At 35.0% G+C, this 27,013-nt stretch overlaps 1 protein-coding gene across 7 annotated transcripts in view; it reads left to right on the top strand.

Moving 5' to 3' along the window:
• Window positions 1-26,688, top strand: part of LOC145689984 (uncharacterized) — a 32,139-nt gene extending 5,451 nt beyond the window's left edge. For 5 of the 7 annotated variants that reach the window (XM_081764431.1, XM_081764433.1, XM_081764435.1 and 2 more), the window contains exons 2-3: window positions 1,621-2,057; window positions 18,567-26,688. In XM_081764431.1, the coding sequence (XP_081620557.1) occupies window positions 1,621-2,057; window positions 18,567-20,331 (2,202 nt within the window). In that variant the 3' untranslated portion in view covers window positions 20,332-26,688. The remainder of the gene's footprint in view (window positions 1-1,620; window positions 2,058-18,566) is intronic. The other 2 variants (XM_081764428.1, XM_081764432.1) reach the window with 1 other exon arrangement.
• The last annotated feature ends 325 nt before the right edge of the window (window positions 26,689-27,013 follow it).

Below are 27,013 nucleotides of genomic sequence, written 5' to 3'. Positions count from 1 at the left end.
ATGGAAAATGGTCTTATGTAACCGGATAACATATAATTCATCTGTAAACATCGTTAGAGATGTGGTTGTGTACAAGGAAGTCATGATGCAAAATTAGCATGTACTGTTCACTTAGCACAGGGTTTAGATATTTTATTGTTTTCTGTGCATACGCACATTTCTTGATAGGCGTATAAACCGTACACATAAATAGATAAACTGCTCCTAATTGGTAATGATTACTTAGCACAGGTTGCTGCGTATTTCTCTCAGAAATAAGACAGTGCAACAAATTGGAACTTTTTATCTAGTCAGCAGAGAAATGATGTTCTTTACTAGTTCACAATCGCTGAATACGATGTCACATATACCACTTTACCTATGTTGCATACAGTTATGGCTACATTGTAATTCAGTAAAGAAAAACAGCAATGTGTCCGACACGTGAAAAACACTCGATTGCAGTAGGGAAGAAACATAAAGAAGGAGAAAGTACGGACGATGTACCACAATCCATTTGCTGTTACAAAGCATTAAAGAAAAAACGAACACAAAATCTACAAAACAAAATGAAATGTATTTACAAGCTAGAAATTCTTCCTGGAAACTTTCCATTTGGGTGAATGATGAAACTTCTTGTAGGAGAGTCCTGCAGCAATCTGCCAAATATTTGGTAACCATCTTTCCTGGTTTAATCTTTCCACGGAATAGATAATTTGGTGAAATCGCTCAACACGTTCATCAGTGACATCTCCGAAATTAGGTAGGAAAAAATGAAAAGGCGAATGTAGGCTTCACTAATCGCTGGAAATTTGGACATTGGAAATCTCTGCCATCATTGTCCAGTGCTTTCACAAAATTCGCATCGTACAAAACACAAACAGCATACAGTTTACGCTGGTAAAGTTTCATTTCCGGAGAAAAGTTTACTTGGTAGGAACAAATGGTTTTTACTATCCTCATCGGGTTACTGCACTTCATATAAACCGCAGATATTTGTTTTGCGGCAGTTTTCATTGCCGCACAATGTAATCACTCTAATCGCATGCATATTATTTGTGGCGTATATTTCTGTAGGCATACTGCTTATGGTTGATAAGATTTGAATTCAGTGTCCCTTACAGCTCCCACCCTATATTGAACATTTTTCTTTAGCTTAACATGGGTCACAAACCACATGAACTCCTACCGAAAATGAAACTCGTATCTCCCGCGTTCTAAGCACGTACTCTAACAATATGACCTCGGGTTAACCTACGTATTGTTGGGTTGTATTCAGGTTTAAATCCTGTTTCTAAAATCGTTGAGTATGGATTTGTTTGTAAAATAAGTTTCCTTGTTGTATAATACTGTCGAACAAATTTTTCTTTATTGATTCTATATTATTAATATCTCATTAGAATATAACTTTTGAATCTGTATCGTATGTTCCAATGTGCTCGTGTAGATAGCGGGTGTACATTATGTTCACGTTCTTCTGGTTTCGATTCGTCGTGGGATGCAGATAAACTTTTGGTTCTGATCCTATATTGAGAAGTAGGTCTCATCTTGTATAGTGTTGGTTGTAAAAAGGGATGGCAAACTAATTAAACCATAAATTTCGTGATTGTTTTTAATCGTTTTTCTTATGAACATTTTCAGAATAACAATGACAAGATGGAGAATCCTGATCTTGAACCAAAATGGAAGGAAGAGGGTGAACTGTCTGCTCCTATTCATACCGTTAATGCTTTGGAATCCGAAATGCTAGCGAATGCTAGCGATCCTTTAGCTGTTTACAATGTATTGAGTGGAACTATGGTATCTCTCGAAAACACATGCTTGATTAAGGAGGAGAAATTGGAACTTAGGCAGATGGAAATAAATTCAAATATCACGTCCGAATCTATCCATGACTTGACTACAAGTAAATGTGATTTATGTGAGACTGGAAATACCGAGTGTCACTCAGTACATTCAGGAAACTGGGAAGAAGTCAGTAATCCGCAAGATTTCGTAGAAATCAAAGGGGTCATTGATAAATTAAAACATACAGTAAAAGAGAGTGTTAGCGAGCGTATTCCAAAAATAATTTTAAGGTAAGATTTAAATGATCGTTATGTTTAAATAGAACGAAAATATTCATTTTGCCTAAATTTGTAGCTTAATTTAGTAGTAGTTTCTGTGTCGTATTATCTATTCAGAATGGTCCAGAAATGTAAAAACAAACAAATAAAAGACAGGATTTTAAAAGAATTGCAAAATTAGTATCTCTTTAGATTAGTAGTACAGATGGGAGAGAAAGTTTAGTACATGTAATAGTGATCTGTGCAATCTTGAAATTCTCCATTTTAATTTCTTTTAATTCCGTAAATAAAACCACTCTGTGATACCTTATTCTCATTTGAAATTTTCTCAGGAATTCAGCATTGTCTTTGTTTTTCCCTTATTGGTTAGCGTAACGAAGTTACGATATCTTTGGTTTCCACAACATCAGTCACATACCACAGGTTTCTCCTGATTAGAGCATATATTTCATATGTTGTCCATTCCGTTGAATTGGCAATCATTCTGTTTTCTCGTTCATGCAAAACCTTGCTTAAACTGCTTTTAGGTATGTTTGCGCACGCATTTGTTAAGCATTTATTTAAGTGGTGAACATCCAGAATTTTCACTAAATACACACTGGACTTCAGATGTTCCTAAAGTTAAAAAAAATTGGGAATGAGCTCAGGGGACTGGACGACCACTCTATAGTACCATGTCTACTGATCCACGAGTTGGAAAACTGCACATTCACATATTTACGAACACAATTTTCATAATGCGGAGTGGCAACGTCGTGTTCGTAGAAGCCACGGAATGTCCCATCTTCAGATAAGAGAGATGGCAGGACAAGTTCTAATATTTGATACTGGTAGATTTCTAAGCTACCTTTGGTAAACAAACGACCCGCAATATAGGCCATCCACACATCATACCATGCCATCACATTTCGAAGAATTCCAGCAGACGCTTGACACGAATAGGAATGGGTTTCCAACTAATAAAAAACATTGCTTGTTCGCATCATTAGAAACATAAATTTTTTCCTCATCTGTAAATAAGAGGTTGCAAGCGAAATGAGGATTTGGTATTTGCTCTTATCCACTCTACGATTGCAAATGCCGATCGGGCTCATCCTGTAACACTGATGCACTTGTACCTTGTAGTGGTGCCAAATATGGAGGGACAAAACACTCATGATGGATGTACGACTAAATCCACTTTCCTCGGAGAAACGATGAGTGCTTCGATTTGAACTGGTGCAAAATAGTATCAAGACTAATGTTGATGTTTCGTCAGTTGCCGTGGATGCCTGCCTGGTGTTGGTTTCTTTGAAAGACACTGTTTCCTTGAATTTCTTGATCAACTTGTTTACTGTTGTGCGGCTATTTGCTGCCATATCTGAGAGATGGTTGTTAAAATCATCAGTGAGGAACCTCGTGCCTCGATCTCCTGAGATCAAAATACCCTCAATGCATTTCGCTGGCATCACAGTCATGTAAACTTAGTGGCCTGAAAGGTTTCCATGAAAAAAAGTTTTAACTTCCTTATGGTAAACGATAAAGCAAAAACAAACAGCATTGAATTTCTGAGAAAATTACAATTGAAAACAGGGTATGATAACATATGGTTCCCATCGTATCAAGATAGCGCCCACCCGTACTACTAGGCTGCAATATTACTTTTGCAATTCTTTTAAAATCCTGTTCATTTGTTAGTTTCAACGCTTTTGGGCCACCCTGTATATCTGATTAGTTTTTACAGAATGGTTATTTATAAACATTTGATGTAGTCAAAAAAAAGTAAAAATTAAATTTATTGGATTATAGTAATATCAACGGTGTGGATCTTAGCGGTATTTTCAAAACAATTAAGGGAGGCAATCGAGCTCAACAATTTCAATGGGAAAAGGGGTAATGCTTAAAAGTCGAATAATGTTAGAAGGGCAGTTAATAAAGATGTTAAAAGAGAAATGAATTGTGAAAAATATGGGAAATGATGTTACATTACTGTAGAAAACCAGATAATGAATGTTGTAAATTGATGTTATGTATATTTTAAGGATTTATTCAAGATATTTATGCACCAACGCGTTTCTCAATCGCGTTATATTTCTTTAAGTGATTTTTAATGGAAAATTTGATGAGATTCTCCATAATCATTTCCATTGATTTGTATTAGTATACAGGTGAAGAATGCAGGTCCAGGCTGGTTAGTTTCATAAATCGCGATATATTGTTAACGCAGTATGGTTTATGTCAACTTTCGTTTCTGATAACACGAAATATATGTTTCTGCTTGTATTTTATATCTTATTCTTTGCAAAAACGAAAGGTATCTAAACGTTTTCCCTTTTTCTACATTCTGTTTCTTTGCAGCTTACTCTGAGTAACATAATAAATTATTGTGGCGAATATTTTTCACTGCGTAAGCAGCGTCGGTAATTTCTGTAAATATGTTCTCGAGTTTGATCGCTGGTAGATGTTGAAGGCTTTATTTTCTATAATTTGTAATTTTGTTAAGAAATGTGCATATCTCTTGCGTAGCGACCTTCTTAAAAAAATAAATTCTTTATGAAAATTGATGGGAGGTGATCGGCCATATATTGCTGAATAACGTATGTTGTATGATGATTGTAGGATTCGTAGAAGAAGAGATATAGAAGTGTAACTCACCGATCTGAATGAAATTTTGCATACTTGTAGAACATCGAAAATAATGGACACGTATTTTTTTTTTTTATTTCGGAATGGTGCGGGCTTAAGGGGGGAAACCACCATTTGAACGTTAAGGGTGATCTCTAAGCATAGACAGAAAGCAACAATTTAACGTAAGAGAAAAATGTTGCCAGGGATGGGAGGTGTTGGGACAGCTGATTCAGAATCAGGCGCCAAATATAAAAAGTTGAAAATGGCGCATCTAATATGGTAATTACGATTACAGTAAAGTCTTCTGGTTTTAAATGTTCTGCAGTTAGCCAAGAATAATCATAATTGGCAGGACTTGGCCAAGAACAATCCTAGAAGGTTGTAGACTGAGTTGAATTTTTTTTTGGGGGGGGGGGTGCGGTGGCTCAGTGGTAGAGCGTTCACCTCTGGTGCTTGGGGTCACCGGTTCGATCCCAGCCCCTGCCAAGTGAATTTTGTGGTGGACAAACACCGTGCTCGTGGGTTTTCTCGGGGTTCTCCCGTTTCCTCCCACTTTCTTCATTCCACCATTTCACTCATCTCTCATTATCACCGTCTCCTTTAGCCTAACCGGCATAACCGTGGGACGTAAAACTTAAAGATTTCATTTTTTTCATTTGAATTTTTTTTTCCGTATTTATTTTAACGGAATTCTTGTTTGGAGTGAGTCTCTGCACTTCTCAGTATTCGGGGTGCTTATTTGAAGTGAGTTCGCTTCTCTCTAACTAGTCGAGGAGTTCATTTATAGTGAGTCCTGTCGCCTCTTACTATATTAGAAATTTATATATATGTCTTCAATTTTTGTAATTATGAATTTATTGAGGAAACGTTTTTCTTATGGTAAATAAATGACGGATTAGCATTGTTTACACTATGCGCATCTTAATATGGCAATAACTGTACAAAACACTGCACAGTCATACAAATATTACAGGATTTTCAAACGCAGGTGGTTTTTCTTCCAAATAGCTGCTTTTGTACCACGCATACCTAATGAGATTAGCGAATCGGGAATAACAAGATTGATTATAAATCAGTGATTCGATCTTAATTTTATTATCACGGAAATGTAAATTTATTTATTCTTGCAGAGAAGGACAATATCAGAAGAATGTATCAATAATTTTTTTCCATGGTATAAAGAACATATCTAAAGGCTGAATCCTACCAATTGTTCCTGCAGAAATGTTTTCTATTTTCGAATATTTTTTTGTTCTTAAAATAGATTCTAATGTTAATGAATTGTAACCACTCGGCGAATCTAATAACAAGATTGACTTTGGATTAGACACAGAGAAAACCCTCTTAAAACCAAGGATTTATTAACACTTAATAATAATTTTTCCGAATTTGACGCTTTCACTATTAGATGTTCTGATTTAAAGATGTTGTTTTAGACTATAAGGACAAAACACCATTTGCAGAAATTAAAGGTTGTACGGTGTAGCTATGAGTTATAGAATTCATTGACCATACCACACTTTCAATTTTTTGTGTGCGTGTAAACCCTAGAGTACGTCAGAATTATTAGAACTAAACCTACTTTTCCAATTTAGATCTTATTGCGTTCTCCAAGGTTTAACACGAGACCTAAATATAATGCTATCACTCTAAACGAGCACCCCGAGTAGTAAGAGGCGAGGGATCTCAGTTTCAGTAAGCAGCGCGAATAGTAAAAGGCGAGAAGACTCACATTAAACAAGTACATAAAGGGATTTCAAATCGGTCTGCAACCTTCTTGATGTAACCCCTGCCAACTATGACGTTCTTGACTAATTGGACAGCATTTCAAACCAGAAGACTTTTTGTAATTGTAATCACTATATTGGATCCGCCATTTCCAATTTTGTAATTTTGACGTCAGATTCTGAATCAACTGTCCTAAAGCCGCCCTCGCACTTTGCTTTTATCTACATTAAATGACTGTGTTCTCTCTATGTTTGGAGACCACTAACGTTTAGACGGTGGTTTCTTTTCTGAAATCCACACCATTGCCGAAATAAAATACTTGCCGATTATTTTTCGATGTTTTACAAGTATGCAAAGTTTCATTCAGATCGGTGAATTACAATTCCATAAGTCTCCTCGGTAGCCCTTTGAGTTGTGACACTATTTTGATTACTGTAACGAGTATTATCTTTATATGAAACAATGAAGGGTAATATTAAAAGGACGATGTTATTTCACTGCAGTAGAAGGAAGTTATATAGAAAACTGTTAGTTCCCAGGGTTTTCTATCCTCAAGGAAAAAGTGTGAGACCCACAGTTTTAGAAAGAAAAACATTAACACCAGCATTTAGACAATATACTCTACTAATTGAACAAATAGGCCAAATTGTGTACTAATAATTTACCATAGACGAATAATTTACTGGTAAATCTGCAAGAACGTAAGAACTTTTTAGAATGTTTTCGGAATTTTGATACGCATAAACTATTGATAAAATGTAAAATTGAATTATTCCATCAGATTCCAAAGAGTGATAATAACCTTCGGTAAGGCTTTGAAGACCAAAAATTAGATATATCGAGTAACAAATTAAAGGAGTGACATTATTTGAGGAGGACAATAAGGGTAATTTCACCCCCGGATTTTTAGAATACATGCTATTTACTAAATTTTGTGCTAATATTCTAATTGAAAAAACCTAAGATTCTTTTTCCGGTAGAGAGTCTTGCTCTCCCTTTGGCAGAATTAGAAATGGCGCAGCTGATTCATGTCCATGTCCGTGAGGGATCGCACAACGGAGAAACACGCATATTTTACATTATACAGATGCAAACTGAAAATGTACTAACGACTACACACGGTGTTCGCAAACATGTTTTTACTACTTTAAATTCCCGCTAGGTGCGTGTTACCTTTTCAGCATTCATTGGGTTTTAGTCATTAATTTCATATTGTGTCAGTTAATTTTGAAAGCGTAATCGTGGAACGTAAAACTCGTAAGTAAATGTTTGCAATCAAAACATTAAATGCAGTAAACTCTTTTTAATGTGTAGTTTCAATATTAATAATTGCTCAGTCTACATTAAACATAATATTATATAAAGAAAATCAAGCAGACTTATGTATGAGCAACGAAATCGTACTTACGGATGCAAAACGAAAATCAGTTATACTAATTTCTTTGAAAAACACATGATAGGTGTAACTTAAGGAAACTGATTAAGTAAAATTATGAATACTACATAGAGTATACAATTCTCTTGTACTTCACAGTAGACTAGAGGAAAGATAATTAATTGAAAGCTTAATCTTGAATAAACAGACACATAAACAGAAAGGTACGTTATAAAATTAGAACAGGTGACTAAATCCAATTGCGTATTATTATAGCAGATAAGATAATCTAAAATATAGAGTGTGCTCCAAAAGTATGGAAACAGTTTAACGGTAAACGCTGCAAAATATAACCAAAGTAACTGAGTGGGGAGTAGGGATGCAAGATGTTAGAAGACATTTCACAATGATTCTCCCAATCTTGAATTTCACACAGCTGCCTTAAATGGAAACCTTTGTATGTAATGTGACATTGTAATAGAAAGTTTTCGTAGAAATTGAATGGGACTGTTATTTCCTTTACCGTTAATCATTACTCTTTTTGTGTGTATCCAGGCGACTTACTAGCAGTAAATAGCCGTTACGCGTACAGAGCGCAGATTGCATTGAGATAGTATTCTTTCTATAGAACGAAACAGCAACTTCATTGAAGACAGATTTAACAGCCGTCACCCGGAAAAGAACCTCCATGAACAGTGGTATTACATTTAAAATGTAGAAGAAATTTCAAGTACTGGATCAGTGGCTCATGGACCAAAGACTGGTAGGACACGTACGACAGCAGGCGACGCCACAGCTGTGGTAGTTTTAGCGTAATTCAGTAAAAGTCCTAAGGGAAGTGCACATTTGTAGCACGTAAAAGTGATGCTAGTAGCACATCAATTATGCATATTATGTCAATGGATAAATTGCATCTTCGTCAACACCTTACAGAAAAATGATACAGATCGTTGTCTGAAATTTGCTCACTGGGCCACAGAACAGGTACGACAATTCCCTAAATACCTCTGGCGTATCTACAGGTAAGCCAAGCCTTTACATGCCAGACAAAGTTAACATACAGAACATCCGGTACTGGTCTAATAGTAATCCGCGTTGATTTGATACACGTACAGGTGATCCTGACAAAGTACTGCTGTGGTGTGATGTGTGGGGGACTTGATGGTGCATCTATTCGTTATTGATGGAGTCACAGTGGGTTGTGTTAGAAGACAACATCTTGCCATAAGTGTTGTCGAAGGATGGGTCATTCCTTAAGTTTCCTAGCATGATGATGCCCCTCTTCATTACGATATCTATGTCCACGAGTACCGTGATGAGTAGTATGCTAATGCGTAGATTGGTGGACGGAATGACCACATCATTGCCCTGACCTAGCCCACTGGACTACTACCTTTGGACTCAGGTGAAGTCTGTTGTGTGTGTGCTGAAAATTAGGAGTCGCGGTATATCAAGAAGATAATTTTGGACGAATGTTTAAAGATTACAGCTTATATTTTATGGAAGTATTTAGAATGCATCTGGCAATCAACCTGAATTTGTAACACATTGTACACGTCTTATGAGTGGTACTTGCCGAATATCTAACATGATTTTTTGGAGATACAATAAAGAAACAACCATAATTTTGTAATGACAAGCGCTAGAGCAAAATTAAGAGCACCGTTCGATTTCTACAAAATTTTGCTGTTAGAGTAGTGTATGACATGCTATTGTTATCATTTGAGACAATTGCGTAAAATTCAAGATGGCACACGTTATTGTACCTTCAAATAGTTTCCTGTATGTCTGTTCTCCACTGACATTGTTCGTTTGGTTATATTTTGTTGCGTTTACCACTTATTAGTGTTTTCACACTTTGGATAACTGTAGAAATAAACAGTTTTTAAGAAATGAATAGCCTAACTAAAAAAAAAAAAGAGTTGAGTTGATTTTGAGTTTAACGTCCCGTTCAGCAGCGAGGCTATATGAGACGTAGACCTACTGATTAACGTGGAATCCGAACCACATGAGCTCCCGCCGGAAATCGAACCTGGGTCTCCCACGCCAAAGTCGCGTACGATAACTGCTTAGCCACGGAGAAGCTCCACTAAAAAAAAAAGAAAAAAACAATGACAAGGAGTGTGAAAAACAATATACCCGAGACGAATAATAAGGATTACAATAAACCAGATTTTAATCTAATTTATTTGGAAAATCCACGTGGGCAACAGATTCCTTTGTTTTACATTTATTTCTTGATAACAATGCTCTAGTGTTTCAGCCTTTGCTTAATCTCGCCTGCTTTAATAAAGGCACTTGAATTCGGAGACAAAACCTCTTCGATACTAAAAGGAAAAATGTGATAACTAAAAACTTACCTACTTAGGAGATCGCAACGGAAGTTGAAGAGAATCTAAGACAGATAAGATCTAATATATTTAAAAGATAAACTTGGTTAGAAGTAATGTTATTGAATATCGAGAGATTGCCTTTTGAAAATATAGGAGAGGTTTGAAACAAGCCTTCGTGTCTCATTCTAAACAAAGTGAAAATCCCAACTTCAGGTGCAGGTCAGGAAATCTTCTTGTCCTTAGGAAGGGAAACTGTTCTAAAAGGCAAATGAACCACAAGGTGGTCAGCGGCATGGATATGTGGAAAGGAAATGGTAATACTACCACATTATCTTTCTCTCACGCGAGACGAAGAAGGAGAATGCATATAAAAATAATGATTGTTCTTTCTGATGTAAAATAATCCCTCGTTCGGATGTCCGGGTGGGAAGTACTCCGCGAAGAGTCATCAGAGAAGGAAATAATTATCATTTCGGTCTACAAGCTTGGAACAAAATTAATTTTACGACGTGCGGGTAAAGTTGAAAATTTGGAAGTGGAAATTGGCAAATATAAGGTAAACATAGTAGGTTTGAGTGAAGTAAGATTGTCAGGAAAAAGGTGAGATAGTATCGGGAAATTATACCATATTCTATTCAGGTGGTGTTGAGGCCAAAAATGGTGTCGCAATAACAGTAAAGAAATGAGTGTAACCAAACAAAACTATTGCAGTTACTGTCTGATGTTTGTAATACTCGCAATAAGTGCAAATCCAGTCGGTATTGTGATGATAGAAGTGTCTATGCAAACTACCGATCACGATAACAATGAAGTAGAAGTAACATATGATGAAATTAGTGATACATTGCATCAGAAGGAAAGAGGTAAGGTAATCGCCATAGTAACCGGAGACTCTAACACCATAGTAGGAGGAGGAGTTGCGAATAGCCCAAATGCTTATCAACTTCTGTGGGCCAAGCTTTACACGCGAAAAGTTCAAGAGATAAAGAACGCCACCAAAGCAACGTTTCAGTTGTAGTGTATGGGACGTGAAGACACTACTGGGAGCGGACATTAATTTGGACCACAATCTCTTAGTTTCGGAAGAGCAAACCTGGTTAAAGACGATCAAGAAAAATGAGAGGAGAAATCGTTATGAAACGAGAGCGATTAAAAAATACGAACAGTGATGTGAAAGAAGAAATTGAATAAAAATTCTGTGTAATAGTAGGTATGGTAGGCAACGTAGAAAAGAATTGAGAAAAAGTTAAGGGATTCTACCTGACACACTCCGCAATAATATTGGCACCGAGAAAACAATGGATACTTGAAGCGATTCTTCAAATGAAGTAACGCAGAAGAGCGAAAACAATGGGCAGGAAAGAATACAGAAACCTGAATAATGAATTGGGAAGAGAGACGAAGAAAGAAAAAAAACCCTGCAAGGAACGAATATGTATAGAAATAGAACTTCAATGGCACGCAGATATAAACTGATGTATCAGAAAGGACAAAAATTAGAAGCGTAATCTAGTAAAGGTTTACGCACCATCAATGATTGAGAATTTAGGAGGAATACATAAATGATCTGTCTGGTCAGAAAATTTAGCTGAAACTCTCTTACACAGCATAATCATTTTTTTTTTAAGTTTTTGATACAGCAAGCGTTTTAACTAAGTAACTCTATGGCCTATGGAACCCGGAGGTTCAATGCCACGTTCACAAAAGCTCTGCACTGACATCTAAGCGAATTTCCCCAAAGAGTACGCACTTAGTCTTTAAATGCGTAAAGAAGAAAAGAGAAATCACCCAGAGTGATAATTTCTATCATAAATCTTTATTCATTACTTAAGGTCAAAATTGGAGGCAAAAATAAAGACAATAAAGGCAATAGTTATAACAATAGATGCATTGTTATGAAACAATGCATTTGCGTCCTCTTGAAGGACTATGCCTCTAAGAGTACGCACTTACTATGTGACAATAATATTATTACGAGGCAGCAAATGAAGAATGACATTACACAATTCAAAGAAAATTTTGACAGAAACATGAAAAAAGAGTTTTTTTTCTTTTTGCGAAATATTGATATAAAAGAATACAAGTGTAACATCAAAAGTATACAAATTCTTGATAACGGAGGAAACAAAGAGATAGCCTACGATTGACAAACGCCTAGAAAGTGAAATTACAAAAAAAAAAAAAAAAATGAAAGCTGCCAAATTATACCAAAGTGTAGTTGACACACCCTTGAAACTAAATAGAAACTTATATGCGCAAAGGAAGCAAGTAAAAATATTATATGAAATTATCCATCTAAAACCTGATATTTTTATGATCATTAGCAGCTGTCACACTTAAATCATCGAGCTTCTCACAATCTGAAAAGGCCTCATGCCACCACTTCCTGTAGGTATAACAATTCTAGTTATGGGCAGTGGGAAGGAAAATAAAAAATGGGAATATTCCCGGGTTTTTTTCCTGGCATATAAATTCCCGAGAAGGAATTTATTTCCATTTCTTTACTTCATCTTCCAAATTATAAGAATCATGTGTTGAATTACTTTATTTTCATTTAATATTATTATTTACTTCTATGTTTTAAATAATTTGGAAATTACAAAAATAAAATTTGTGGACAGCACTTTATATAACTAATAATATGATATTTTAAATTCCATTTCCATTTGCACTAGAAAGTAGCAAAATACTAATTTGCAAATGATGAAAAGGAACCAGTTTGTAAAGTAATACAGAAATTGTGTAGAAATAGAGATGAAGTACTATCAATATACCACGAACCACCGTTAGTAATAGACGTTCGTCCGTCTCCTGTCTCTGACTCGAATTTCTAAAAAGGTGCTCGAACTTTTCGTACATGTGAATTAACGCATGAAATTTCGAGAAATGGAAATTTTCCCCTTCTGTACACCTGAGTGTTTAGGTAGCGGCAGACATGCTGACGGATGTACTGCTACTGGTTCATCTGGAACATCTGAGTTGTTGCACAATTCTCTTCGCTGTCAGCAGAGCACAATAGTTGATCGGTCACCGTCGAAGGTTAGAAGTCTACATCGCTCCAGACATCAGGATTGAATTGGAGGATCCCTGCAGCCTCCCACGAACTCCTAGCTTTCTCAGTTGTTGCAATCCCTTCGTATGCAATGTGGAAGATGCCGGAAATGTCCCTTTGTGGTATTCCCCCTCCGGGTGATCAATGGTAGTTGACCATCCATTTGTCACATTTAGCTGCAAAGGCAGTCTTCAGAGGTCCGAACCCCTTGTCAAGGGTTGCAGCATGTGGCTTGCACGCGGAGGAAGAGAAAACGGCAATGTAAGTATACCTACAATACTGCACTGCTTCCAAATTGCAGTGTGTGGTGTGGTTATCAAGAACGAGTAACACTTCATCATCCTGAGTTGGCTTCACCAGGTGAGAGAAATGTTTTAACCAAGCTAAAAAAAAAAAAAAAAAAAAAAGTTCGCTGGTTATGTATCCAGAATCTAAGACCAGAGGTAAAGTTTCTGCAGGCCCAAACTTCATTCAACTCCATTTTCATTCTCTTTCTGGGAAATACGATGCCTGGAAGCACGTAAAGTCCAGTTGGAGACATGCAACAGAGAACAGTAATCGTCTGTCCCCTCTCACCAGACACAACTTTACCCACATGCGTTTTACCGATTAGCAAAAGTACTTTTGGAATTTTATTTGGGGCAGTTGAAATGCCTCTTTCATTCACATTCTATGAGATGGAAATTGTCTTGTAACAGTGGCTGCAAGTTCCTGAAGAATATCATGCATTGAGTGTTGCTGAAGCCAAGTATTCTTCCAAGGCTGCACTTCTCCTGTGAGCGCAATGTTAAGTTATTCCTTTTGCGAAATGTATATACCCAATTCTTCCCGGGCTTTCTTCTCTCTGTTGAAGTGGTGGTTGATCTGATTTCTCTCTGCATAGTCGAACGCAAGGTTCATTAGTTGGTAGCATGTGATACCGTAAAGCATGGAGTCAAGGTCCCTTACGTGCTGATCCAATTCCTGTTCTTGCAGAGGGCTAAATGTTGGCTTTATCCGTCCCAGAGACGTTGGCAAAGTACCTTGGAATAATTAAAAAGGAAACTATAGCTAAACAAAAAACATTTAAAAATCAGTGCAAGATGGTTTGTTCAATTATGAGACTTTTCCCATGCAGTAGGTTCAAATTTGCTATTACCTGATTCTGAAAATAATCATATCCATTTTTCTGAGATTTTGTCCTACTTCATTCATTTCAGGAATAGCGTAAGGACTCATTGCTATAATGTAAATCATTAGTGATTCACATTAGTTATGCTTTAGTGAGCCGTGTAAATCGCCGGCGATTCACATCATACTTAGACCTACCTAGTTTCTCGGACCATGCAAATCAACGGCGATGCACACTGCTAGTGTTTATATTAGAGAAACCTATTCACTTTGCCTCAAAGTAACCCCGCAGAGTTAAAATTGGGAAAGAATCTGACTGTGTTCTCCTCTGATAGTCAAATTTAATTGTCTACACAGTCCTCCACGAGTACGCAGAACCGGTCACGAAGAATGCGCGCGTATTCTTGAAAGAAAGAAAATGCGTACTCTTAAAGGAATCGCACTCATTTTACAAATCTCTCTCAAGTGTGCGATAGTTTCCAGATGTAATGATATTATCTGCCTTATGCCCAAACTTGATTGTAACACCTAACATTTGATACTAAAGTTGGAATATATCTGTATTCAACTACACACACTAATTAGTGGAAACTGAATTATTACACTGTAAGTATCAAGAATATTTACTTGTTAATAAAACTTAGATACAAATGCTGGCAGCAGACAATTTGCGCACAACCATCTTTCACACAACGACGCTTCTGCAGGAATGTAAACAAACATCTTACAGCGTTGCCAGATCTGGCAAGTTGTTGATCGTACCCTTAGAGGCCGCGCGCTCTTAGAGGAACATCTTTTACCTTAGCCAACTGGATCCAGTTTCTACTTTGTATTCCTATTTCAGCGAGATCCATCTTAATATTGTCCTCCCATGTGCGTCCACGTCTTCCTAATGGTCGTTTTGCGGTTGGTACTCCAGTTAAGATTTTGAAAACGTTCCTACTTTCTTCCATCCTGGCTACATGAACTACCCATTTGATCCTCCTAGACTTAATGATCCTAACAATGTTGGATTAACCGTATAAATTATGTAGTTTCTCGTTATGAAGTTTCCGCCATTTCCGTTCCTCTTGGATCTGGATATTCGTCTCAGGACTTCCAGTGACCATGCTTCGAACCATACAAAACAACAGGTATGATTATCGTTTTATATGTTTCAAGCTCAAAATTTCTCGGGATAATTCGCGACGACAGGAGAGTTCGAACAAAGAAATAACACGAAATCGCTGCTTTTAACTGACATTTTAATGCATCCATAATTTGTCGTATTACGGTCCGAATGCACTTCCATGCATTTAGTTTTCTCTGCATTTACTTCTAAACCCATGTCTCTGCAAGCGTTTAAAATAGGCCTCTGCATTTCTTTCTATTGCTCTCCTTTCATCCCCTATTAAATTTACATCATCAGTATATGTCATAACATGAACTCCATTCGACTTAGCCCTGTTTGCTTTGATTTTCATTATACCGTATTCCAGAACAAAGTTGAATAATAATGGCGACAACGCTTCTGCTTGTTTCAGGTTATTCTTGACGTGAAAGATAGTAGACAAAAATTTTCCTACCCGGACTTTATTCTGGGATTCATTTAAACATATTGTAATTAATCTAATTAGCTTTTCCTGTATTCCAAATTCTGTAAGAATGTTTTACAATGTTTATCTCTTAACCGAGTCATAAGCCTTTCTAAAATCAATATATACTTGATGTACCGGGGTATTGTATTTCCACTTCTTTTAGTGTATATGTCGAATGGTAAATAATTAGTCGACAGTTGATCGATTTCGTCTAAATCCGCACTGATAATCTAATAGTTTCATTTGCGTATGGGTTTAATCTTGCTAATAGAATGTTTCAGAGGATTTTATAGGATGTTGACAGAAGAGGAATGCCTCGATAATTGTTACAGTCAGTTTTTTCTCCTTTCTTGTGAATTGGAACAATGATTGATTCTTTCCACTCTTGTGGCAATTCTTCCATGTTCCTGTTAAGGACAATGAGTTTGTGTATCCTGTTTCACAGTTTCTCGCCTTCAGCTAAAATTAAGTCAGCAGAAATTTCGTCTACACTCGGAGAATTGTGTTTCTTTAATTTCTTTATAGCGATTTCCACTTTATTCGGTTAGGTTCTGAGATACACTGTTCTGCGGTGTGTGTCTCACTTTCTCCACGGACATTAGTTTTTGCTGCGTGTTAAGCAATTTGTCACAGAAATCTTTCCATCTGTTTAAAATACTATCTGTGTCATTGAAGACTGTTCCATCAGCTTTTTTTTTTTTTTTTTTTAATGTATGGGCACGAGGTGTAGAGCCTTTCTTAAATTCGTTGATCCCCTTGTACATGTCCCGAATATTTTTATTTTTACTATTATCTTCAAGTTCCTTACTTTCAGGTTTCAAAAACACGCGTTTCTTTGTTGCAAAAATTTTGGAAGTGTCCTACCTGGTGTCTATGAAATTTTGAGTAGTTATTTCATTCAGATTTTATAGCCAACGTAATTTTGCTAGTTTTTTTTTCTCCGCTCCTTGAAGGCATTGCTCATCGAACCATAGTTTGTTCCTACGTATTTCTGCGTGTCCTAGTTTTTCTTGTGCTGAAATTTTAATGCCGTTTCTGATTTGAATCCAAGTATCCTCAACACTAGTGCATTCCAAATCTTCTAAAATTGGGAATCTATTCAAACATCAATTTGATATTTTTTATATTAGTTGGCTCTCTTCTAATTTCTGTAAATTAAATCTCTCTGTTTTCAGACATTGAATATTTCCTTTATTAAACTATAATCTCTCTCTTATTATCGCTGGTACAGGTAGTGATCAGTGTCAAAATCAGCCCCTCTAAACGACTGGACATCAATTATGCTAGATTATCTTCTATCTACTAAAACGTGATCAATTTGATTATGTTTTTTTCCGTCTGGTGAGATCCATGTGTATTTATGAACGTCGCGATGCGGGAATTTTGTACTTACTATTTTGTACGATTAAGTTTCTGGATGTTGCAAAGTTCACGAGTCTAACACCGTTGTCATTACTTTCCTTATGCAGACTTTCGTTCCCTATAATCGGTTTGAAAATATCCTCTCGTCCTACATTCGCAGTGAAATCCACAAATACAATTTTCATATGGAATTTCGGGAGTTGGTCAAATATCCGTTCCACTTCTTCGAAATTACGTCTTTACTATCATCAATTACGTCGAAATTACGACCTTATCTTCTATTGGGGCATGTACTTCTAAAACAGTTATATCACACCACCGACCCTAGAGAGTAATAAGAGAAAGTCTATCATTAACAAATTCAACCCGTTTAATTGCTGATATTCGTTTGTGAACGAAAAATCCTGTTCATAATTTGTGATTTTTATTTCCTTCCTCGTAGAAGAACGTAAAATTTCCGGAATTCGTAGTTCCGTTTCCTTCGCACCTAACTTCCTAAACTCCTACTACGTCTATCCTGTGTTTCTCTAACTCGTTCGTTACTGATTTGAATGCGCCTGCCCTATAAAAAGTTCTAATATTCCATGTTCCAGATCTCAAGTCTGTTTTCTTTTGCTGAGGTGCTAAGCTATCAGTTCTTGTCCGAGGCTTCTGTGAATGTTTCTGAAGAAGTGCCTTTTTTATTTACAATATAAGGTTGTTAGCCTCATCCAAACCCCCAAGCTGGAGGAGCAGTCCTTGTCTGTCCGCGACTGCTTATTCAGTATTTTCGCAGCTAACCTCTATGTCGGGAGGCCTTTTCGATAAGAACCCACATTATACAGCAGGAAGCGTTTCACCAGTGGTAAATTTCGCGAAACGGTTACTACTGTTACCATAATTACAACAGGTCCTCGCAAAGCAAGTATTGAAACTTGGATAAAATATACTTCAGAGTATGTGTACTATAGTAAAACCAAGTAACAGTTTGCTTCATGTGTTCCTTGGGGAGACATGTATGCATGTTCAAAATAACACACCTGGGTTAAATCGATGATACTTAAGAGTCTTTTAATACTTTCTAACCTTGTTTTGTCAGTCTGCTGCCAATAAAGTAAACAGCTTCTCTATAGTTAACGTAATCAATTCTAAAAACAATGATTTTGTCATTTACGAAACGACGGTAACTCTTGCCAAAGATAACATTTACCTGCCAGAACCGATAAGTAAATTTTACGTTTTGATCAATATAACGTTTGATGATGTTGAAGATGAAAGTTACTCTTTCATTTTCTTTTGGTTTGAATTTTTATATTTGCTTTGTATCTTTTCTAAAATAATTGATGTGCTTTGGGATAAGCTTCTTATATACTTTTTTTTTTTTTCATTTTCTTACAGAAAATTACAAATAAATTCAATATGTTGTATTTCTAAATCACGAACGAGAAACACATTAAATACCAATGTTGGAAAAGTAGTTGAAGAGCAAGAATTAGTAATACGAAGTGTAAATTATTCTAAGATCCAATGCAATGAATTAGCAGAACTTGACCAGAGGTACAGATGTTTTGAATGTGGTAAAATCTTTAAGGACAAATCTCAATATGACAACCATAAGAGTATCTATAATGTAGCCTCATTGTATTTCTGTGCAATATGTACGAAATGTTTTCCTCATAAGAAGAACTTAATTTCTCATTTGAAGTTTCATACTGGATTAATTGAAGGATTTCGATGTGATAGGTGTTCCCAAGTATATCGCACAGAAACTAGCCTTAATATCCATTTAAAGTTACACACTTTTCATAGTACGTTGCTAGAATCAGGAAAAAATGTAAATGTTAAGTATGGTAATGGATGTGATACGCAACTAAAGCAGTTCGGGGTCAAGAAATACCATTGCAATTATTGCAAGAGAGGATTTAAATTTAAACAAACATTAGAGAGACATTTGTCAACACATGTATATAATCGCCCTTACAAATGTGAGAAGTGTGAAATGTGTTTCTCACATAGGTCTGCTCTTACAAAGCACTTGCCTGTCCATCAAAATTTGAAAGAACACCATTGTCAGATATGTGGGAAAGAATTTGTGAAAAAGTGTTATCTTCAGCAACATATAATGAATTTACATATTAATCCTTTGGCATTTGGTTGTAGTATGTGCGAAAAGAGATTCAACTGTAAGACTAGTTTGAACTTACACCAAAAGACTCATACAGGTACAAAAGCATACGAGTGTCATTACTGTCAAAAGAGGTTTGTTGGGAAGGGCACAATAATTACTCACATGAAAACTCATACTGGTGAAAAAGGATTTAACTGTTCCGAGTGTGGGGAGTGTTTTGGTCGTCGCGATTATTTAATTCGCCATATGAGAAAACATACTGGAGAGAGGCCATTTAGTTGTGATGTATGTGGAAAGAGGTTTGTGCAGAAAAATCATCTACTCTATCACGAAAGTACTCACACAAATGGGAAAAATTTTCGTTGCGAATGTTGTAATAAGTATTTTAAATTAAAGAGTAATTTAAATGCGCACATGAAAAGTCACACGAGCGAAAAGAAGTTTTCTTGTAGTGATTGTAGTATGTCTTTTAGATCAGAGAGTCAATTGAAGTCTCATAGAGAGTGTCATACTAATGAAGCACATTTTACTTGTGGAGTGTGTGGAAAAAGTGTTAAAAGACGTAAGTCATTAGTAGACCATATGAGAATTCATACAGGTGAAAAGCCGTATAAATGTACAAAATGCGATAGACAGTTCATTCAGATATCAAACCTCAAAAGTCACTTAAAGACACATTTAGGAATTAAAAATCATACATGTAATGTGTGCGGTAGATCATTTACACAGAAACGTACTTTGATTGTTCATGAAAGTCTTCATAATGGGATCAGATCTTTTGTCTGCAAAGAGTGTGGTAAAATGTTTGCTACAAAATCAAACTTGTTTTGTCATATGAGACGTCATTCCAACTTACGATCGTTTAAGTGCCATTTGTGTCAGTATGCGACAAAAGATCCAGGAGATTTACGGGTTCATGTCAAACGACATTCAATGGAGCGACCATTTAAATGTAAATTCTGTAATCATGCTTCAAAAATCTCCAAAGATCTAAAATTACATGAGAAGACTCACATGCGAAAATCACATTGTTAGTTTCTTTCGTACCTTTCTTCGGGACAACGCAAATGAACTAAAATCAATGTATTGTTACTTTTTCCGTTTAACTTTATGTTTCTTTCTGCCCATGTTAGGTTACGGTTTATGTTGTTTTTATTGCAGAATTCCGTCTTAAATGATAAATTTCTTGTGAGTAGTTACATATTAAAAAGAAAAAAACTATTAAAGAAATAAGACAGAATGATTTGAAAAGAAACAGTATTCTAACATTTATTTAGAAACTTAAAAAATTTAAATCTACTTAAGTATTTGCACCATAGAGCTCCTTTATACTTTGTTCCTTTTTGTATTTATTTACGTTAATAGAAGCTCTGGTTAAAATGCAAGAAAATTGAGGGGGTTACGCGGAAATGTGTATCCTTTCAGAGAATGACGGAGAAGACAAGGAGGAGCTTAAATTTTCTTCGTACCCGCCCAGCTTACAGTTAGTGTACTCACCATCATTTATAATTGTGAGACGATTAGCCTTGCTGAGTAGCTGACGGTCACTCTTTATTGTAAATTTAAGTTCCTGACAGGTCATTTTCACATTGAATTTTACTTTTGTAACTAGTTCCGATGTCGACGTTCACATCTGTTGTCAGAAAATATTAATGACACTAAAAGGACTTGTATTCTACATTAGTTCCAAGTAATATGAAAACAAATTTGATGATTCGGGATTTTGAAATTAAATCTTGCCTCATTAAGTATTTATACACTTTTATCAACCGAAAAGTGACTGTATTGGCCACTATCCACCGAAACGTTTCTCACTCCATTTTCATAGTGTACAGTGTGCACAAGAGTTCATTATCATTAAACTCTGATGAGATCGAGATCAATAATTCCCTATAAAATTTTTCATTTACTTCTTTGTTTCAGAATAGTTCTTGAAATTCCTCATAGAAAAACAATATGCTTCGTTTAATCTATATTTACTTCAATTTACTTTTTCGTGAGCTGAATATGATGGCAAAATTGCGATGTTAAAATACTGTTTCTGTTAAGATGATTTATTTCCTAGTATCCATAAAAGTTTGAGTGTTGAAAGCTTTTAACTCACAAATGAAGTTTGAAGCAGTGATATTAGAGGGGAAGCGTTTTGGAATTTCTGGAAGAGTTTAATTCCAAAACAAGAGTATATCTGGGCACTTTTGTAACGAGTTTTTACTATTTGGCTCTACCAGCATTTGTATGTTTCTGCATGTACATATGTATCCATCATGGTAAAATTTATTAGATTTTATTGAATCTCTTCATACATTTTTGTAAAAATCATACGATTTTGATGCAGTATGACATTTTATTTGAGACTTTTCCTAAATCTCCATTAATTAACTTTAAAGTTAGTCAATAATGAACGATAAATTTACTTCACAGACATATTTATATATCATGATAACTTCTGTAGAAAAAAAGAATCGATTCTAACGCATTATTATGTACTTTATGCTCGCTGCGATCGGACTGAGAAACTCGCGCAGTAGAGATGAGCACGGGTGACCGTCTGTTATGCGATCTTAAGTGAGGAACGATAAAGAATAAATCTCTGATTTGGAGTGTACAAAAGTTTTTTTTTTTTTAATATACTTTACCTTTAGCTGAAGTACGTAAAAAAAAATATTGACTAAAATTTAAACTCGCGTAGTAGAATCTTAATAATAACTACTGCAATTTCCTTTTCTGGTAGAGAAAGGAAGTCCGAATTAAATCTCGCCCAAATCAGTTTTGTCTTGATCATTCAATGTAATGGAACGTACTCAGATACATAATAGCAAGGTACTGTTAAAATTCGTTAGATTTTTTGTATCATTTCTTTTCTTTATGTAGAAACGTACTACTATTGTTAAAAAGAAAATTAAAAGAATAAACAGAGTAGAAATTTATGCAATTTTTTGTAAAGGCAGAGGATCATGTTTCGCGCGATAGTATAATTTGCCCTTCGTTGATTCCTAACAGTATAAAAAGAGAAAATATATATATTTCGCCTGTTTCACTCACCTTGTGTTTTAATTGAAGCTATGTGTTCAATTGAAAAAGCAAAATTTATGAGAGCCATTTTTGTGTTTAATGCAATGTTATCAAATTTGCGTAGTATAATTCATGTAAGTTAAATTTGATTGCTTAATTTCTATCGCATAAAAATTAGAATGTTCACAATGTAGATCCCAAAATTTTGAATCTCAATGGTAATTATTGTTGTCTGTGAAACCAAAGCTACAATTCGATTCCCGATTTTTAGTTGTTTTTATTCTTATGTTATCGCGAAATGAATATGGCTTCAAGAGTAGGTAATTGTGTTGCCTAGGCTATACTGACTCAGCTTTCATTTCTATCTTTATGATCAAAATATAATGGGTAGATTCGAAAGTCGTGTCATCAAAGCTAATTGCGTGTAAACATAAAGTTTTTATTTGGATAAAATTTAGTCCTTAAAAATTTATCATAGCTACATGGAAGAATAACCGTAAGGCAAAGTAGGACTTACTTTTTAAGCTTAAATGTAACACTTTATATTTCTTGATAGCTTTAAAGAGAACTATAATGGGAAAGGAATAGTTTTTCATTTACTAAATTAGGAAATTTCTAAATATGAAAGCATGAACTAGGTGTATAAAAGTGACAAAACTTACTCTTTGCAAAATCAGTATATCCGAATGATTAATAAGCTAACGAAGAGGATATATATATATTTTCTTTGTGTATAAATATGAGTGCCTGATATCGTAATAGCGATATTTTAACGTTACGTTTACAGAGAAAACTAAACATTGGAAAATGATGGACACGATCGATTAAAGGTTGAAAAAGTAACGTTTCTATTGAACAAGTTTCTTTCTTCCACTTAAAATATTCAATTAATTACACATTAGGTTTAAGTTTCCATGGATGTAAATATCACGTCTCGTACTAAGTACTCGCAGTGTTACTCACAGTACGTCTCGTACTAAGTACTCACAGTACGTGACTAATACTAACTTTGTTAATATGCTGCAAACACAAATAATTTATAGGGAAGATATGAAGATTTGGAATCACTGTTCGACTCATCGATGTGATGTTCGATGAAATTCTCAAGTCAACCTCGAAAAAGTCTATTTCGGCTTTACGAAGAGATAATAGTATGTAATTTTTGGAAGTTTCTTTATTTTGTTTATGTTGTGTTACATTGTTTAGATAACAGTATAACAGTATAATGTTGATTTCAAATAAAAAGAAATTACACGTACTTAGAAACTCTTCATGTCATGATGTTTAGGTTAGTGCTAAGAGTTTGATCGCTAAATTCTTATCCTTATTGTATGTTTGTAATTCTCTTAATAGTTCTAAGTATAGTTATGGATAGAAATAATGGTGGCAATTTACCTCATGCCCTTGACTGCAACGCTGTAAATAAAAATAAGGTTATGATTCAGAAATTGAATGAAGTTTACCTTCTGAAATCTATAATTATGCATGTTAATGTACGTTCAATTCTTCCAAAACTGATGAAGTTAGATTCATTATTAGTGCAGTACAATATTCTGTTTTACTTTGAGTGAATCTGTGAGCACAAAGCAAATTGATATGCTAGCGTATTTTGTAATTCATCAACATGTAGGTAGAGGTGGTAGATAATTGGTCGGCTATCTTATAAACGTTAACCAAAAATTATTTTAAGTTCAGAAGACAATTTACATAAGGACAATATATAATACCTTAATTTTATTATAAATTTAAATTCTATTTCAATAGGCGTTGCTACCTTGTAGAGGTTACCAAGTATTACAGTACAGTACATTTTCAGCTATTGAAAATATTCCGTTTGAGCTAATTCCATATGTTGACACTTCTACATCATTGGAGACTTCAATTTTGACCAGATTTATTCAAAGAAGCTTGAAACAGCTTACTTGGGATCAATAACAAATACTCTAAGTTATGCCCAGTTAATCCCACTAGAAGATCTCATTATTACAGACAGTATAGAAAAGGTATCTTCACATGAAGTTAGTGCTTGCATAGCAACTTCTAACCATAATGTTACGTATGTGGTACTTAATATCATTGATTCTCCCATGTGTACACCTAAAATTGTTAGTATCGGGACTATAGCTCTTTCAATGCAATTTTTTTTTTTTACCGTCATACCAAAGTCATTAATTGGGAAAAGATTAAATCAGTTGAAACGATAGTAAAAAAAAAAATTATTTTATTAATAACTCACTAAGATCTATATTTGATATTCGTGCGTCTACTATGAAGGTTAAGATTTTAAGATCTAAAATGCCTTTCATTTCAAGCAACATGAAGTAATTAAGAAAATGTGTAATTGAGCATACATGAAATTTGAACGAACGTGTTGTTAAGACTGTTAAGCATATATAGAAGATCACCAAACTTTACATCAATAATAATTCGTCAAGAAACAATTGCTTACTGCTCTCATCGTGCTAAAAACCACAAATGAACAAAAATAAGTGTAAATAAGGACGGGAACTTGGCATGATTAACATAAAAATATCTTTAGAACTTCCTGATAAACTAAATGACCCAAATTATATGAAAATCATTTTGCTAATGTATCGAGAATACTCTCGACACAGTTACAAAAAGTTGATCACGAAGTTACTCGATGTACAGGTACATCTTAGAAACACCAGATACAAATGAACTTTTCCAATTACATCTATTAAGCGAAGTAGATGTAAGTAAAAGCACTGCACAGCATAAAATCTAATAATTCAGGATGTGATGAAATAACTACAAAAATACTCAAATTGTCAATATCAGTTTTATTTCTTAATTCATACATTTTTCCTTATTAAATGGCTGCTTTGTCAAAGCTTGGAAAAGGTTAAAGTATTACCAGTGCTTAATAAGTCTCAAACAAAATTGCGAATGATTGTCGTTCAATAAATATTATACCGGTAATCAGGGGTAAAAGTGACGGGGTACGCCGTCCTCCCACTTCCAAAATATCTATGACGTCCCCCGACTTCCTAAAAGAATTACAATGGGCAAAGATAGGCACAGGAGACAGCGAGACGTCATTCGTCTCCCACCTTTTCAGATCCACTTTTATCCCTGCCGGTAATGCCAAAAATCTTGTCAGAATATGTAAATAATGTAATTACTATTGTTCTGTCTGGATTTCTTATACTGCTGGTGCAATAGTTGAAGCTATCGATGAGTTATTCAATGTTTTTGAAAATTCTCAGGTAACAATTTGGTCTTGATAGACCTAACTAAGGCTATCTATCGTTGTTTCAAGTTATTAGTTGTTGCTCGCGAAACTCGGATATTATAAACTATCTAATAGTATTGTTGAATGAGTCCAATCTTACTTATTGTGTAGACAGTAATAAGTGCGTCTAAGAACATCACATTATTTTATGTCCGAGCTCTTTAGTGGTATCGACAGAATGCTTCAAGAATCAATTTTAAATTTATTATTGTTTTTCCTGTATACTGCTTACATCATAACTACAATTAAATACTTCTTTGCCCATTGTTATGCAGATGACACTATTATTTATTACTTCATCGCCACACAATGTTATGCAAATAGTTAAGCTTCTAAATACAGACTTAGCATATCTATGGTGTAATAATGACAACGATGTAATTATTAACCCTTCCATAGGTTCATATATCATTCTAGGAATTTCACAACAAACTAATGTACCGAGTATAAGGATAACAATTGAGGACTTGTACATTTTCCATTGTACTCATGTGAAAATTTGGGATCATTGTTACATCAGGAACTAAATTGGAATAATCACATTCCTCATCAGTGTAATAAAACCATTACTTTATTATTCCACCTTTGCAAAGTAAAGGTTACTTTACATCTTTCATAAAACTGTAACCGAATATAGTTTTATCCTTTGTTTCGCTATTGCAAACAGTCTCTTTCGACTTAGAAATCTAAACCTTTACAAAAAACTCATAACTCATTCATTCTGTTTCCTTTTAATCTACAAAGAAAAGAACACATCTTACCTACACTTAACACTAATAATATTCTGACAATGCGAAGGTGAAGATAACCGCGTCATTGCCGTTTTATTCATAACTTTTTAAAAATGAAATATCTCCAGTATTTCATCGTAAGTTCACATATCAGTGAGACATTTATTAGTATGTGCCTCGTAATAATAATAAAAAAAAACTTACCATGGCACAGACTAAATAAAATAGAGGGATCTTTCTCTATATCAAGGTCAAGTGCACGGAAAGCATTGTCTAAAATAATTAAAGATCAGGAGTCTTTAATGCCTTTAAGACACTTTAAAAGTTTACATACGCTATAATCAACGATTAGTCTCTGGTATTTACGATAAGTACCTTTAGGTGTGACACTAGACAGCATTTTTTTCTTTTATCCTTGTAATGACTTGTATTTCACATACTTGAACTCTATCGTCGATGTAGGTTACTTTGAATTATTATCAATTTTTTGGAGTTTGTTTCTTCTTTGTATCTTTTTCCAAGTATTTCAAGTAGTGAAGTCACTGTCTCTAATATGATTTTTTTTAATTATTATTACTCTTTATTCTTTTGTTTTGCTACTTTTTGTTGTTGACGAGGGTTAGTTATGAAATCTCACACGCTTAAATAAAGGCATATGAATTTTCTTTTCATTTTCCTACCATAACATATTCCCTCCAAACATATATTAGTAAAGCAA

Source organism: Thermobia domestica, chromosome 7 (genome assembly GCF_964235325.1).
Source record: "Thermobia domestica chromosome 7, izTheDome1.hap1.1, whole genome shotgun sequence".
NCBI lineage: Eukaryota > Metazoa > Arthropoda > Insecta > Zygentoma > Lepismatidae > Thermobia > Thermobia domestica.
The sequence above is the reverse complement of the archived record's forward strand: the minus strand, read 5'-3'. Positions and strand labels throughout refer to the sequence as shown.